General features: G+C 39.1%; 1 protein-coding gene across 1 annotated transcript; it reads right to left on the reverse strand.

The window, feature by feature from the left end:
* Positions 1-15,327: 15,327 nt before the first annotated feature.
* On the reverse strand, positions 15,328-17,115 carry LOC100677253 (olfactory receptor 7D4-like). The gene has a single exon (XM_003423473.3). It carries the CDS (start codon positions 16,473-16,475, stop codon positions 15,477-15,479), a length of 999 nt encoding a protein of 332 aa, XP_003423521.2. The 5' UTR covers positions 16,476-17,115; the 3' UTR covers positions 15,328-15,476.
* Positions 17,116-17,394: the final 279 nt, after the last annotated feature.

Consider the following 17,394-nt stretch of genomic DNA (forward strand, 5'->3'; position numbering starts at 1 on the left):
CCATTCCACAATGATTTTATTAAAAGGGATTCTCTGCAGCATGAGTTCTTTGATGATGCCTAAAGAATAAACATTTACTGAAAGCTTTCTTACAGACATTGCATTAATAGAATTTTTCTTTGGTATGTATTCTTTTATGCACAATAAGATTACACCTTATCCTAAAGTATTTTCCACATTGATTACACTCAGAGCATGTCTCTCTAGTATGAGTTCTCATGTGTAGTTTAAGAGATACATACCTAATAAATGTTTTTCCACATTGACTACATTTAAAAGGTTTCTTCTCCTTGGTGTGATTTTTCACGTTTCCTATGAGATAAGAGATAACTGAAGACTTTCCCACATGCCTTTCATTTGTATTGTTTCATTCTCATGTGAATTTCCTTGTGCCGAATAAGGAAGCATTTCACTCTGAAGATTTTTCCACACTGATTACATGAAAAGGGTTTTTCTCCAATGTGAATCCTCCTATTTTCTTCAAAACATGAGCAATTCCTGAAGGCTTCCCTACTGTTAATGCATTCAAAGTGTTTTACTACAGTATGAATTTTCTTGTGCATAGTAAGATTAGAGCTCATCCTGAAAGTTTTCCCACATTCCTCACACTTGTAAGGTTTCTCTCCAGTGTGAATTCGCAGGTGTGTCTTAAGGAATGACTGATTATCTGTTGCTTCTCCACAGTGGTTACATTTAAAATATTTATCTATAGAGGGGTTCACTTATGTCTTCTAAGGCATGGAAGAACACTGAAAGTTTTCCCACAACCAATACATTTATAGGATTTCTCTCCAGTATGTATAATCTTGTTCATGGTAAACCTAAAAGTCCTACTGAAGGCTTTGCTGCATTGATTATATTTGTAGGGTTTTTCTCTAGAATGAATTCTTTCATGTTGTCCAAGCAGTGAGCTGTTCCAGGAGATTATTCCACAGTCATGACATTCACAGTGTTTCTCCCCGATACGATTTCTCTTGTGTCATGTAAGGCAATAGCTTGAGCAGAGGCTTTCTGCATTGATTACACTTGTAAGGTTTTTATCTAGTATGGGTTCTCATGTACAATTTAATGGATTAGTGGCTCTGAAATGTTTTCCCACACTGACTACATTCAAAGGACTTCCTTCTAATGTGAGTTTTCTCATGCTTCCTAAGATATAGGATTGAACTTAAGGCTTTCCTACAGTCACTGCATTCATAGGCTTTCTATTTTGTATCTTTTCTAGAGCCCAGGCTGGAGGTATGTTCATTTTGTTTACATTCAGGGGATTTTTCCCCAGGACAAATTCTATCTTGTGGTTGAAGATGTGAACAACCTCCAAAGGCTCTCCCAGAATCAAAGTTTACTGGGATTTCCCTCTAGTATGAATCGTCTTATTCAAGTACTCTTCATGCTCACGGTTAAAAAAGTTTTATTACATTTAATGAGTTTGTTTACATGAATTCACCCCTGTTAATTCACAGGAGTTATAAGCACAGAATTTATCATACTAATTGTATTGACCCCATGCATATCTCAGTTTGTCCTACTTTGGTGACTTCTGTGTTGTTGTGATATTGGAAGCTATGCTACTAGTATTTCAAATACCAGCAGGGTCGCATGTTATACACATATTTCAGCAGAGCTTCCAAACCAAAAAAGACTAGAAAAAAGTACCTGGAAGCCTACTTCTGAAAAAATTGGCCAGTGAAAACCTCATGAATAACAGGTGAACATTGTCAGATATAGTGCTAAAGGTGAGCCCCTTAGCTAGGAAGACACTCAAAATATGACTGGGGAACAACCGCCTCCTTAAAGTAGAGTGGAACTTAATGATGTAGATGGAGTCAAGTTTTTGGGACCTTCATTTGTTGATGTTCCATGACACAAAATGAGAAGAAATAGCTGAAAACATCCATTCATACTTGGAATCTAGAGCATACAAAGTAAGACTCTAGAAAAATCGGAAGTCGTCAAAATGAGGTGGGATGTATAAGAATCAATATGCTAAGCTTTAGTGAGCAAAAATGGACTGGTATTGGCCGTTTTGAGTCAAACAGTCATACAATCTACTGCACCAGGAATGACGAATTGAAGAGGAATGGCTTAGCATCCATTGCCAAAAAGAAAATTTCAAGATCTTTCCTAAAGTACAAGGCTGTCAGTGAAGAGATAATATCAATATGCATGCAAGAAAGACCAGTTCATATGACTATTATCCAAATTCATGCACCAACCACTAATACCAAAGACAAAGAAATTGAAGATTTTTACCAACTTTTGCAGTCTGAAATTGATCAAACATGCAGTCAAGAGGCATTGATAATTACTAGTGATTAGAATGCAGAAGTTGGAAACAAAGAAGAAAGAACTGTAGTTAGAAAATATGCCCTCAATGATACAGATGACATCAGAGATCACATGATAAAACTTTGTAAGACAAATGACTCATACATTTCAAATACCTTTTTCAACAACATAAAAAATGATGATAAACACGGACTTCACTGGATAGATGCACTGGAATCAAATCGACTACATATGTGGAAAGAGACAATGGAAAAGCTCAATATCATCAGTCAGAAGAAGGCCAGGAGCCAGCTGTGAAGCAGACCATCAATTGCTCATCTGCAAGTTCAAGTTGAAGCTGAAGAATATTAAAACAAGTCCACAAGAACCAAAATATGGTCTTAAGTATATCTCACATAAATTTGAAGACCAACTCAAGAATAGATTCAACACATTGAACACTAATGACCAAAGATCAAATGAACTGTAGGATGGCATCAAGGACATTATACATGAAGAAAGCAAAAGGTCATTTAAAAGACAAAAAATAAAGATCAAAAAGGGTGTCAGAAGAGACTCTGAAACTTGCTCTTGGACAAAGATTAGTTAAAGTGAATGGAAGAAACGATGAAGTAAAAGAGTTGAAGAGTAGTTTTCAAAAAACAGCTCAAGAAGACAAAGTAAAGTAGTATAATGAAATGTGCAAAGACCTGGAGATAGAAAACCAAAAGAGAAGAAGACACTCAGCATTTCTCAAGCTAAAAGAACTGAAGAAAAAATTCAAGCCTTAAGTTGCAATTTTGAAGGATTCAACTGGTAAAATTTTGAAGGATGCAGGAAGCATCAAAAGAAGAAATTCTCTGAATTTTAATTTCAAGGCCTGAGTGGTTTTTCACTACAACATTCCCAGTACTCTTGTTTTCCTTCACACTGCATGCATCTTCCACATTTTACTAAAAATTACTGTGACAGTTAAGGTTGCGTGTCAGCTTGGCTGGATCTTGATTCTCAGTGGTATGACAGTTACATAATGATGTAATTTTGGCAGTTATGTAATGATGTAGTAATAATCCATGATTTGATTTTATGTGATTAGCCCATCAGTCATAAGCAGAATTGCCTTGGGAGTGTGGTCTGTATTCACTATTTATACGGACATTCTGGCAAAACTTATTTGCTTGTTCTTGATCCTGCATCTGACTCATCTTCATCTGGCCTCTGGTCCTTGGGACTTGAGCCAGCAGCCTTCCATACTGCCTGCTGATCTTGAGTTTCATATGTCTCTACAGCCTGTGAGCCAGCAGCCTGCCATCTGACCTCCCAATCTTGGGTTTGTCAGTGCCTGCAACTACAGGAGTCTGGAGAAGCCTCCAGCCTGACTCCTGAGCCATGCACTTGGGACTTGCCACCCTCTACAACTCCATGAGTCATTTCCTTGAAATAAATCTCTCTGTCTCACTATATATATATATATATATATATATATATATATATATATATACACATATACACACACACACGACCCAGCCAAGTTGATATATATATATATATATATATATATATATATATATATCATGGGCTGCCAAAAGAATGAACAAATCTGTCTTAGAAGAAGTACAGCCAGAATGCTCCTTAGAAGCAAGCATGGTGAGAATACATCTCACATACTATGGACATGTTATCAGGAGGGATCAGTCCCTGGAGAAGGACATCCTGCTCAGTAAAGCAGAGGGTCAGGAAAAAAGAGGAAGACCCTCGATGAGATGGATTGACACAGTGGCTGCAGCAATAGGCTCAAGCATAACAAAGATTGTGAGGATGGCATAAGACCAGGCAATATTTCATTCTGTTGTACATTTGATATTTATGATTCAGAACTGACTGGACGGCACCTAGCAACAACAACAAAATATATATGTATATATACACACATATGTATATATGTATGTATATGTGCATGTGTCTGTGTATATATATATATATACATACACACACACATATATATACATACTTATGCTTCACTGTGTTTGCTTCTCTAGAAAACCCAGCCTAAGACATTTGGTACTGCGAGTGATTCTAGAGAAATAAAATTGTAAGGATGAGTTTTCTAAATTGGTTTTCAAGTCTGACTAGTCTTAAAGGTGCTGATGACTCTGCCTCCAGTCTTAAAGAGGGTGCTGCTAATCTATGGAATGAGGTGGCCATATTAATATGCAAAATATCACTACCAATGAAAGAAGTAGTCGGGAGAAGCAAGGTTCTGTGTGGTGGCATGTTTGATACTTTTTTACAATTTTGTCACAATTGTGACCAAGCTGGTTGGTTGGTCCTAGTTTCTCCAGAAAAAGTGGTTAAAGAAAGACATGAGCTCAGGGTTTCAGAGTCACAGCTCAAGTGCCACATAAAAGACCTGAAATTTGCCTCTTGTGTCCTGAAGGGAATCTTTATTTCTTGAAGTAACAGAGCTGATATTGCTGAAAGCCAAATCAAGTCTTATTGTAAGAATGGCTGAATTACAAAGCCAACTGATTTCCCAACCTCAAATGGTGTCTGAAGTTAAAGTGAGGGCACTGATTGAGAAGAAATGGGACCCTGAAATTTGGGATAGGCACATGTGGACAAATAATCAGGGATCTGGAGACATTGAGCCTCTGAATTCCATTGAATCACTCCTGTCAAGAGAACCAGCCCTGTTACTTCCATCTGAATGCATTATTCCCTGCTTGTCTGCTAAGCCAACTTCCTCAGTGAAACCATTATCTCCTCCACCCTCACCTGAAGATATTAATGCAGCTGTGTCTGAAGAGCGTTTGTCTGAGATATTTACTGGTTTGGCATCTGAATCATCGTCTGGTGAATCTCCTGGGATGGTTCCCCTGCCAGACATTGCTGAATGTTACCAGGACCAATACTGACCACCCATTTTTGCTTCTAAACCTGTAACTAGACTTAAGTCTCAGTGATCCCCAAAAGGGGAAGTACAAAGTGTGTCCCAGAAGGAGGTACACTCCACTCCAAAAGAACAAGTTAATTTTTCTAATATGTACAAACAGAAACCTGGGAAATATATGTGTTCGAATGCCTATTAAGGGTGTGGGATAATGGTACAAGGAACATAAAGTTAGATTAGTTTGAATTAATTGATATGGGCCCACTAAGCACAGATTCTTCATTCAGTGTTTCAGCTCAAGAGGTTGGGGAAGGATCTAACAGTTTCTTTGGTTGGTTCACTGAAGCATGGATTAGGCAGTGTCCTACACTGAGTCAAGTTGAAGTACCAGGCCTGCCTTGATATACTGTAGACGAAGGTATCCAAAGGCTTAGGGAAATTGGTATGTTAGAGTGGATTTATCAGGTTAGACTTACAGACTCACACATGAAGTGGATAGAGGACACACTTTTTACTGCAATGGTAAGGGATTTGTGAAGGAAGCCTCAACATCCTTGAAGATTGCTATGATTGTTATTTTATGTAAGTCATATTTGACAGTGGGAATTACCCTGAGTGAAGACACCTAATTACAATGGGGCTGGTTGAACCCCATGGTGGTAGGAGCCAAATGGATGCACTCAACTGAAAAAGACAAGGTGGGCATGGTTACCAAAATGACAGTGGAGTCAAAGCAGTAATCAGAACAGTCTGACTCATATGAACTTATGGTGTTGGATACTTAGTCATGGTATGTCTAGGAGTGAAAGAGATACAAAATCTACTAAATACTTACTTGAACTGTACAAGCAGAGGAATTCTAGGTAAAGTGAACAGCAGTCTAACTCAAACTGCCATATAAGAGAGTCATGGCCCCTCAATCAATTCCAAGACTTGAGCCAGTTTATAGACCCACAAGGGGATACCAAGTCCCCCTGATGAAGGAACCCACTATACTGTCAAAAACATATACTGTTTATCTTTCTCCCCACCCTGCCTCATGTCTGTCAGTTTGTCGTATTGTGGTGGATTGCACATTGCTGTGATGTTGGAGGCTAAGCCACTGGTATTACAAACACCAGCAGGGTCACCCATGGTCGGCAGGTTTCAGCTGAGCTTCCAGACTAACAGAGCAAGAGGAATGACCTGGTGGTCTACTTCTGAAAAAATTAGGTAGTGAAAAGCTTCTGAATAGTCTGATATACTGCCAGAAGATGAGCCCCTCAGGTTGGAAGGTACTCAAAATATGACTAGGGAAGAGCTGCCTCCTCAAAGTAGACAGACAAGGGAAAAAAAAAAAAAAAAAAACCCTGCCACTGAGTGGATTCCAATGCATAGTAATGTTATAGCACAGAGGAGAACTGCCCCCATAGGATTTCCAAGGAGTAGCTGGTGAATTCAAACTGTCCATCTTTTGGTTAGCAGCCTGAGCTCTAGTCGACCTTAGTGATGTGGATGGAGTCAAGCTTTCGGGACCTTCATTTGCTGATGTGGCATGACTCAAAATCAGAAGAAACAACTGCAAATATCCATTAATAATAAGAACATGAAATGTACAAATTATGAATCCAGGAATATTGGAAATAGTCAAAAGTGAAATGAAAGGCATAAACATCAATGTCCTAGGCATTAGTGAGCTGAAATGGACTGGTATTGGCAATTTTGAATAAGGCGATCATATGGTCTACTATGCTGGAAATGACAAATTGAAATTAAAGACTTTTACCAACTCCTGTACTCTGAAATTGATCAAACATGTAACCAAGGTGCACTTATAATTACTGGTGACTGTAATGTGAAAGTTAGAAACAAAGAAGGATTGGTAGTTGGAAAATATGGCCTTGGAGATAGAAATGATACCAGAGATCATGTGGCAGAATTTTGCAAGACCAACTACATCTTCGTTGCCAATGCCTTTTTTCCCCAAATGTAATTTATGACTATAGAGGTGGACCTTGCCAAGCAGAATACACAAGAATCAAATTGACTATATCAGTGGAAAGAAATGATGGAAAAGCTCAATATTATCAGTCAGAACAAGACCAGGGGCCGACTGTGGTACAGACCATCAATAACTCACATGCAAGGTCAAGGCGAGGCTAAAGAAAACAAGAACAAGTCCATGAGAGCCAAAGTACGACTTTGAGTATATCCCATATACCACCTGAGTTTAGACACCATCTCAAGAATAGATTTGATGCGTTGAACACTAATGACCAAAGACCAGATGAGTTGTGGAATGACATCAAAGACATCATACATAAAGAAAGTAAAACATCACTAAAAAGACAGGAAACAAAGCCCAAAATGGATATCAGAAGAGAATCTGAAACTTACTTTTGAACATATAGTAGCTAACGTGAAAGGAAGAAATGATGAAGTAAAAAAGTTGAACAGAAGATTTCAAAGGGTGACTGGAGAAGACAAAATAAGTATATAATCAAATATGCAAAAACCTATGCTGTAGTGGTAAAGCACTACAGCTACTAACCAAGAGGTCGGCAGTTCGAATCCACCAGGCACTCCTTTGAAACGCTATGGTGCAGTTCTACTCTGACCTATAGTGTCACTATGAGTCGGAATCAACTTGATGGCAGCAGATTTGGCTGAAAGAGATCCATATTTGTGGTCATTCCAAAGAAAGATAATCCAACAGAACGCAGAAATTTTCAAACAATATCATTAATGTCACAAACAAGTAAAATTTTGCTCAAGATCATTCCAAAGTGGTTGCAGCAGTACACTGACAGGAAACTGCCAGAAATTCAAGCTGGATTCCGAAGAGGGTGTGTTACGAGGGATATCATTGCTGGTATCAGACAGATCTTGGCTGAAAACAGAGAATACCAGAAAGATGTTATCTTAGTTTTCGGTTACTGCTAATACAGAAATACCACAAGTGGATGGCTTTAACAAGCAGAAATTTATTCTCTCATGTTCTACTGGGCTAGAAGTCTGAATTCAGGGCACCAGCTCCAGGGGATGGCTTTCCCTCCCTGTCAGCTCTGGAGGAAGGTCCTTCTCATCAATCTTCCCCGGTCTAGGAGCATCTCAGTGCAGGGAACCCTGGTCCAAAGGATGCACACCGCTCCCAGCTCTGCTTTCTTGGTGATAGGAGGTCTGTTCAGATTCTGCTTCCAGGTTTCTTGGCCTCTTGGCCCCTCAAGCCTCACTGCCTGAATCTACCATGCTGGGGCAAGTATTCTAAAGCTCTGTAGCTCAAGCGATAAGTGCATGGAGGCACCCCACTTTGACAGTAAAATTCAGCCAGAGGACACACAGCTCTCTTGCTCCATGGGTTTTATTTAGCATATACTGTAAAACCATGACAATGATAATATTCTGTATTCCCAACGTGTAGAATACTTGGATCTAGAAACCAAGGGGTAAAAGTACAAATGACCCAACATAAAATCACTCCCAGTGACACACTTGAGGAGTTTGTGCTTCAGATTTCCTCCACTCTGGCCTCTTCAGGTTTAGAGGTCTTAATTCATAAAGGGAAAATTCTTCCGCTTTACATTCCCACCAGATTTATCTCCACCTTTTCACCAATACTGTTATTTTCTCTTTTATTATTTCTTTTATTATTAAAATAGTCCTCATGGAAGTGAAGTGGTATCTCAATGTGGTTTGATATGAATTTCTTTAATGACTAATTATGTTGAGCATTTTTCATGTGCTTCTTCGCCCTTTGTATATCTCTTTTAAAGAAGTGTCTATTCACATCATTTGCCCAGTTTTTATTACGTTATTTGGATATGGTTGTTGAATTGTAAGAGTTTCTTTTATTCTTTTGTTCCCTTTTATATCATTTTGTTATCTTCCACCATAATACTGATGAACTAGTATACTGGGGCAACCCTATGGTACAGCCAGAAGTAAACTAACTGTGGAGGCATCACAGTCATATGAGACTGCCTGGGATGAGTCCTTATTGTACATGTTCATTTGACTTGGTTCATTTTCCTAAGCCAGATTTCCCACTTTGATGTTGAGTCTGTAAGCTAGTAGATATTTATCCTATAACATTAATTATCCCCTTAATTTTTGCCAAAAGTCAAGGGCAAGGATGGCATTTTCTATAATTATCTTTTAGGTCTAGTTGCTTTATAATAATATTCAAGTTCTTTATTTCCTTACTGGCTTTTTTGTCTAGATGTTCTAATCATTTTTGAAAGTTGTATATTGAAGTCACCAACTATTATTAAAGAATTGTCCATTTTCCCTTCAGTTCCATGTTTCCTTCTTATATTTTGGTGCTCTGTTGTTAGGTAGGAAAACCTGGTGTAGTAGTGGTTAAGAGCTACAGCTGCTAACCAAAAGCTCAGCAGTTCGAATCCACCAGGTGCTCCTTGGAAACTCTATGGGGTGGTTCTACTTTCCCTAAGGGATGTGTTAATGCTACAAGGGATGTGTTAATGCTATCAATAGCTGTGACTCTCAAAATCCCATTGTGACAAAAAATGGAATGTATTTTGGTTAAGCAATCTTTGGCAGATCATGGAAGCAGAATAAGGTCCCTACTTCAAGAAAAAGAATGCAGTCATTAGTAACTTTGCTAATGAAAAATCAAGCAGTGTGAATTCTAAAAGCATCCCTTAGAATTTGTTGAGGATAGAAGGTCACTGCAGACCTCCGGGAGCGTGACCGAGATGGAGGTAGAAAGACTCCAGATCAGGTTGGTTGAGGAGAGAGTAAACAGTGTGGAAAAGAAAAAAAACAAGTGCAGAACAAATATTTAAAAGTTTGGAGCAATATTCAAAGAGGAATGGGGGTGATGAGTGAGTCTTATTTACATTGAAAGACATGGGAATATGTTTAAATACATTGCAAATTATAAACTTGCATGCAGACATTGGAACATACAGGTTAAAGAAGGGATAAGTGATAGTGTAAAATACTAATACGTCAGAAAACCCTGGTGGCATAGTGGTTAAGTGCAACAGGTGCTAACCAAAGGGTCGGCAATTTGAACCTGCCAGGCACTCCTTGGAAACTCTGTGGGGCAGTTGGATCAGGAATGGGTTGAATCCAAAGGTCAGGTAGATATTTTCAAGAGACATTCATCAATAAAATAATTGTGTACAATGGTGGCTGATATTGTGATGGATGGCTACAGTGTCCAATGAGAGCATATGTCTGGTGGGGACACTATAACTGAGAACTGAAGAATCATGGGTAGGATTCAGCCAAGAGTCATCTCTTTCTAACTCTAGACTAAACAGTAATTTCTCCCTCTCTCTGGGCTATTAATTGACTACATTGCCACAAGTGCAGACTGATGAATGCCAAACCATTATATTTGACATCTGAAATAATAGCACCAGTGAGGAATTCTGTAGTCTCCAATAACTCAACCATTTCTAATAATAAGCTGATGTTTTGTTTTTGTTGCTGTTGTTAGGTGCCATCGAGTCGGTTCCGACTCATTACCAGCCCTATTCACAGCAGAATGAAACACTGCCCAGTACTGAGCCATACTTACAATCGTTGTTATGCTTGAGTGCATCGTTGCAGCCACTGTGTCAATCCACCTCATTGAGGGTCTTCCTCTTTTCCGCTGACCCTGTACTCTGCCAAGCATGATATCCTTCTCCACGGACTGACCCCTCCTGACAACATGTCCAAATATGTAAGACTCAGTCTCGCCATCCTTGCCTCTAAGGAGCATCCTCGCTGCATTTCTTCCAAGACAGATTTGTTTGTTCTCTTGGCAGTCCATGGTATATTCAATATTCTTTGTCAACACCACAATTCAAAAGCGTCAACTCTTCTTCAGTCTTCCTTATTCATTGTCCAACTTTCGCATGCATATGATGTGATTGAAAATACCATGGCTTGGGTCAGGAGCACCTTAGTCTTCAGGGTGACATCTTTGCTCTTCAACACTTTGAAGAGGTCTTTGCAGCAGATTTACCCAATGCAATGAGTCTTTTGATTTCTTGCCTGCTGCTTCCATGGCTGTTGATTGCGGATCCAAGTAAAATGAAATCCTTGACAACTTCAATCTTTTCTCCATTTATCATGATGTTGCTCATTGGTCCAGTTGTGAAGATTTTAGTTTTCTGTATGTTGAGGTGCAAGCCATACTGAAGGTTGTGGTCTTTCATCTTTGTCAGTAAGTGCTTCAAGTCCTCTTCACTTTCAGTAAGCAAGGTTGTGTCATCTGCATAACACAGGTTGCTAATGAGTCTTCCTCCAATCCTGATGCCCCGTTCTTCTTCTGGTATTATTTGTTCAGCAGTTCAGCATACACATTAAATAGGTATGGTGAAAGAATACAACCCTGACGCACACCTTTCCTGACTTTCAACCAGTAGTATCCCCTTGTTCTGTCCAAACAACAGCCTCTTGATCTATGTAAAGGTTTTTCATTAGCACAATTAAGTGTTCTGGAATTCCCTTTCTTCGCAATATTTTATCCTCCCTTAAATGTTATGTCTCCTATTTTCCCTGTCTCCTGGAATATTAAGGCCATCAAGTCCTGCACCTTTTAGACCAGTGGTTCCCAACATGGGCTATTTTACCCACTAGGGAACAATTGGTAATGCCTTGACACACTTCTGATTGTCACAAATGAAGAGTAGAGTTCTGGCATGTAGTGATTAGAGACCAGGGATGGTGCTAAACATCCTACAATGTATAGGATAGTTCTCCACAGTAACGAATTATCCAGCCCAAGATATCAATAGTGCTTAAGTTGAGAAACCCTGCTCTAGACTGTTAAACAATAATATTAAAAATATTATCTGAAACATCCCAGCCGTTTTCTATTATTTCACTACGTTATTGAAAATGTTATTTAAAATAAATCTCACAATCTTTCTCTGTTATTTGGTGCTTCTTCTTTTTTTTTATGGCACTTTCTGTAATTCTAAACTTTTTATTTTTTCACTTGTTTGTCTTTTTTCTTCCCCAATGGAATGTAAGCTATATAAGGACAGGATCTATTTTTTCTTCACAACTTTGTCCCCAGCACCTAACACATAGTAGATTCTCAATAAACATTCTTCTATAAAATGAATATATCACTTTGATGGCTATGAGGGTGGTGAAGGAGGAAGACTGGTATTCACCAACTAGATGGTAGACAAGAATTACTTTAGGTGAAGGGAAGGACAATACACAATACAGGGGAAGTCAGCATGACTGGAGTAAACCTAAAGCTAAGAAGTTTCCATAATACAACGAAACACTTAGAGGGACAGAGTAGCAAGGGCAGGGGTCTGGGGATCATGGTTTCAGGGGACACCTAGTTAAACCGGCATAAAAAGTTTATTAAGAAAAGGTTCTGCATCCCACTTTGGTGAGTGGCACCTGGGGTCTTAAAATCTAACAAGCAGCCATCTAAGATGCATCAATTGGTCCCCCTCCCCCACCTGGAGCAAAGGTGAATGAACACCAAAGACACAAGGAAACTATGAGCCCAAGAGACAGAAAGGGATACATAAACCAGAAAGTCTATCAGCCAGAGACCAGAAGAATGAGATGGTGCCTGGCTACAACCAGTGACTGCCCTGACAGGGAACACAACAGAGAGTCACTAATGGAGCAGGAGAAAAGTGGGGTGGAGAACTCAAATTCTAGTAAAAAGGCCAGACTTAATGATCTGATTGAGACTAGAGGGACCCCAGAGGTCATGGCCCCCAGACTCTCTGTTAGCCTGAATCTAAAACCACTCCCAAAGCCAGCTCTTCAGACAAAGATTACTGGAATATAAGACATAAAACGATACCAGTGAGGAGTGTGCTTCTTAGCTCAAGTAGATACATAAGACTAAATTGGCAGCTCCTGTCTGGAGGCCAGATGAGAAGGTGAAGGGGGACAGAAGCTGGTTGAATGGACCTGGGAAATACAGGGTGGAGAGGAGAAGTGTGCTGTCACATTATAGGGAGAACAACCAGGGTCACAGAACAATGTGTGTATATGTTTTTGTATAAGAAACTGACTTGAATTGTAAACTTTCACTTAAATCACAATAGAAAAGAAAAAAAAAAATGAATGTACCAGTAAATCTCCTGGATGTCTAAGATTGAAAGACACTGAAAATAAAACAAAGAGGACAGATATTCTCCCTACGCTCATTAAATTTTTACAAATACACTATTTTTTCCAAATACTACTAGGAAGCAGTCCCAATGATAAGTATATTCAAGGTAACAAGTCATACAGGATAAATCTGGAACTCCTGGGGGTGTTTTAATAAATTATTCAACATAAAAAAACACAGAGAGGGAGGGCACTCTCCTTATCTACTTGTTTCCTATACAGTTATGGAAAGGAGGTCGCTACTGGAGGAGACTGGGAAAACAATACAAAATATTGCTTTATAAAATATTTATGAAAGATTTTTGATAGGACCTGGAGCACTGCCCAACCCCAATGTCATTAGAGATGCCATATATTCAAATAATCTAAGATCGCTCTGACCAAACGGACTCTGTCTGTAATACCTGACTCTCTGAAACTGGATGTGGGTGACGAATGTACAACTAAATAAATTTGCTAAAATCACTGGATTATAACAATGGGACTATTTCATGGTACCTCAATAAAGTTGTCCAAGCTACATTCAGAAAGTTTTCGATAGAATCATTCAAGATGAGTTGAAAATATTTACTTTTGTTTACGACAGTTTCTAGTACATATCAGTATGATTTTGCTTACTACTCGGAATTGAAATCTTTTTCTTTCTTTTTTTTAATACCTCTCTGCCCTCCTCCTCACTTTGTACAAAGTAGATAATAAGCTAACCAATTAAGATTTTTCAGTAAATTGTTTCTTCTTTTTTTAGTTTTGTATTGGCCCCAAAGAACCCAGTTCCTTTCATGACTCCCTTAATGCCTGTTGGTCTTTATCAACTGTCTTAGTTTTGCTTCCCACAGAAGCAGACAATGGAACAAGGATTCAAGTGCAAGCAATTTACTTGAAGGAGCAAGGAATATGTATGGGAGAGTGGAGAAGTGACACAGGAAAGAAAATACATCCAGTAAAGTGTGCATTAAGTCAGCTACCACAGTGAGTGAGCAGAATTTTCAACCTGTGGGGAGATTTTGGAAAATGTGCAAAATCCACATCTAAGAATTACCCCCAAGTAAAGAGGTAAATCCCACACCTCTCAGTGAAGGCTACCCCGGAAATAAATAATTACGGGTCACATTTGCCACCATGAATTTGGCAAAGTAGGTTCCAGCTGGTGCTGTCCCTAAGCAGTAAGACTAGTGTACAACAGAGATGGTGAGAGGAGCCCAGGGAATGTGGGAGGAACATCTACTATGCCATCAATCACTGGGCGGACTCAGTTCTACCAATGTGCTTCTCAAAAAATGAATATCTGAATGCATTCCACAAGTGTGTAACGACGTTTCCTGATGACACCTCCAGAGAGTCCCAGAAAATTAAACCACTTGTGGGAACAACTCTTATTCCACTGTATTCATTACTACATGTTTTACTATCTTGGGGAGTATATCTTAAAACTGCAATGATGAGACATAAAGGTAAAATAAAATAAGGAAGTAGAAAGAGTAAGGAAGAAAGAAAGGGGAAAGGAAGGAAGAAAATAACCAAGAAAGGACCACAAAGAATGAATCAACATCTCAGATTATCCAAGGCAGTATAATACTATGAATCATCTGAAAAAACCATCTGTCAAATCTAGATTACCACCCTTGAACTTGAAAACCACGTCATTGTTTCTATACAAAGTAGGATAGCAAAGTTAGGTTGCCAGTTTGAAACCACCCCAATCTCAGACTCTTCTCTGAAAAACGGGATAAATGAGAATATATCTCAAAGAAATATTGCCATGGTTAAATGAAATCATATGTGTAAAGCAGTAAGGACAGTCCATATGGGGAAAGCAGTTTGTGATGACTGTTATATGATTTTAATTTTATTTTGTTCAAGGAAAAACACACACATAACCAAATGAAGGTGAAATGCATCAATGGTTGAGAGATTAACTTTTGGGAAAATCATGTCTGCACTTAACAAGATTAATGATGTCAATCCAAGGTTGGATTTTCCAGGAATGGCTCTAAGAAAGCTGACCAAAGAAAGAGCTTTATGGACAGCACATAGGAAAGAAGAGTCAAAAAAATTACTAAGTCAAAATGGTACAATAACAAGTAGAAGGCCAATTATAACTGTTTTGGGATTGGAAGAAATGGTGCAGGTCTTTTGAGGAAGAAAAAGGAATCAGGATATTTAAATTCATGATATTTGGCTTTTGGGGACCATGAAGCCCATTTAGCCCTGAGGCCAGTGGCCATCATTATGGACAAGAAGCTGCTCTACAGAGAAGCCTTCTCAGGGCTCCCTTCACATCCTTATTCCTTAGGCTGTATATGAAGGGGTTCAGCATGGGCGTGACCATAGTGTACATCACTGAGGCAATAGAGCTTCTTTGGGAAGAATGGGTCACAGCAGAACTGAGGAAAACCCCAAGACCTGTCCCATAGAACAAAAAGACCACAGAGAGGTGAGATCCACAAGTAGAAAATGCCTTATACTTGGCCCCAGCAGACGACATTCTCATTAAGGAGGAGACAATCTGAGAGTAAGAGAAGAGGATCCCTGAGAGGGGAAACACACCCAGCAGGGCAGTCAACACATACAAGAAGACATAATTGGTGTGCGTATCAGAACAGGCCACTTGGATAATCTGAGTCAGTTCACAGAAGAAATGTGGTATTTCAGTGTCTATACAGAAGTTCAGCTGTGTGATCAAGACAATATGAAGCAGGGAGACCCAAAAAATGATGACCCAAGACATCAAAACCAGCAAGACACAGAACCGGGGGTTCATGATGACTATATAATGCAGGGGGTGACAGATGGCCACAAATCGGTCATAGGCCATCATGGTCAGGAGGAAATTGTCCAGTCCAGCAAAAATCATGAAGAAATACACCTGAATGAGGCATCCTATGTACGAAATGTCTTTGTTCTGTGTCTGGATGTTCACCAGCATCTTTGGGACCGTGGTAGTAACGAAACAGATGTCAACAAAGGACAGGTTGGAGAGGAAGAAGTACATAGGGGTGTGGAGGTGAGGGTCAGAGGTAATGGCCAGTATGATGAGCACGTTCCCAAGCACAGCGACCAGGTACATGGACAGGAAGAGTGCAAAGAAGAGGGGCTGAAGTTCAGGATCCTCTGAGATGCCCAGCAGGAGGAATTCTGAAAATTTTGTTTGGTTTTCTGCTTCCATGTATTTAGTGTGTAGGCTGGGGAAGGTAAGAGCAACATTCAATGAACTGCCAAATGGCATCTCAGCTAGTCATCACCTTTACAATGCCACCTGCATTTTGTTATTGAGTCCTTCCATTGACTGTGGCTCTCATTTACAGGTAGCCCTTTTTATTTTAAACATATATAATTATTCAGACACTCTGATTCAGCAGAAATTTCTCTTTTTAGCTTCTATTCACTGGTTCTAATTATCCTATTTGAATCTATACTCATAAACCAATTTCCAAGCTATTTGGAAACACGTAATGTGAACTCCCAAGTATGATCTTTTCCCTTATAATCTCCATGCCTCCTGCATTCTGGTAATTCTATGTTAGTGATTAAAGGTCATCTGAGCTGAAAATCCATGTCTTAAATGTGACCTGTCACATCCTATTGATGTAACAGTTAACTTTCTGTGCCTTATTTTTTTTCTTTTTTTAAAAAATCTGGTTATTGCTATTACCTTCTTTGCAAGGTTTAGAAATGCCTTTGTGAACAGGAGGATCTGTTTTAACAATAATCCCCCCCCCAAAAAAAATCCAAACCCATTGTCGTTGAGTTGATTCTAACAAAAACAACTCTATAGGACAAAGTAGAACTGCCCCACCATGTTTCCAGGGCTGTTATCCTTAAGGAAGAAGACTGCCACATCTTTTTCCTGTGGAGTTGCTGGTAGATTCAAACCGCTTACCTTTTGGTTAAAACTAGGGTGGTTAACCACTGTGGTACCACGACTTCTAATTAATAATAGTTTTATTATCAATGGCAATGGGCTTGGGCTTGTCTTGGGCATTATTATTATTAATATTAATTTGTTCTTTTTATGATAATTATTTTAGATACATAATTCTCCAAAGCTACAGTATAAAGCTGTGATTTCTAAAATGAGGGTTTGAATCATACTGCCTGGAATAGAATTTTGTCTCTACCAACTTACTACCTATGTGACTATGAGA

Source organism: Loxodonta africana, chromosome 3 (genome assembly GCF_030014295.1).
Source record: "Loxodonta africana isolate mLoxAfr1 chromosome 3, mLoxAfr1.hap2, whole genome shotgun sequence".
Lineage (NCBI taxonomy): Eukaryota > Metazoa > Chordata > Mammalia > Proboscidea > Elephantidae > Loxodonta > Loxodonta africana.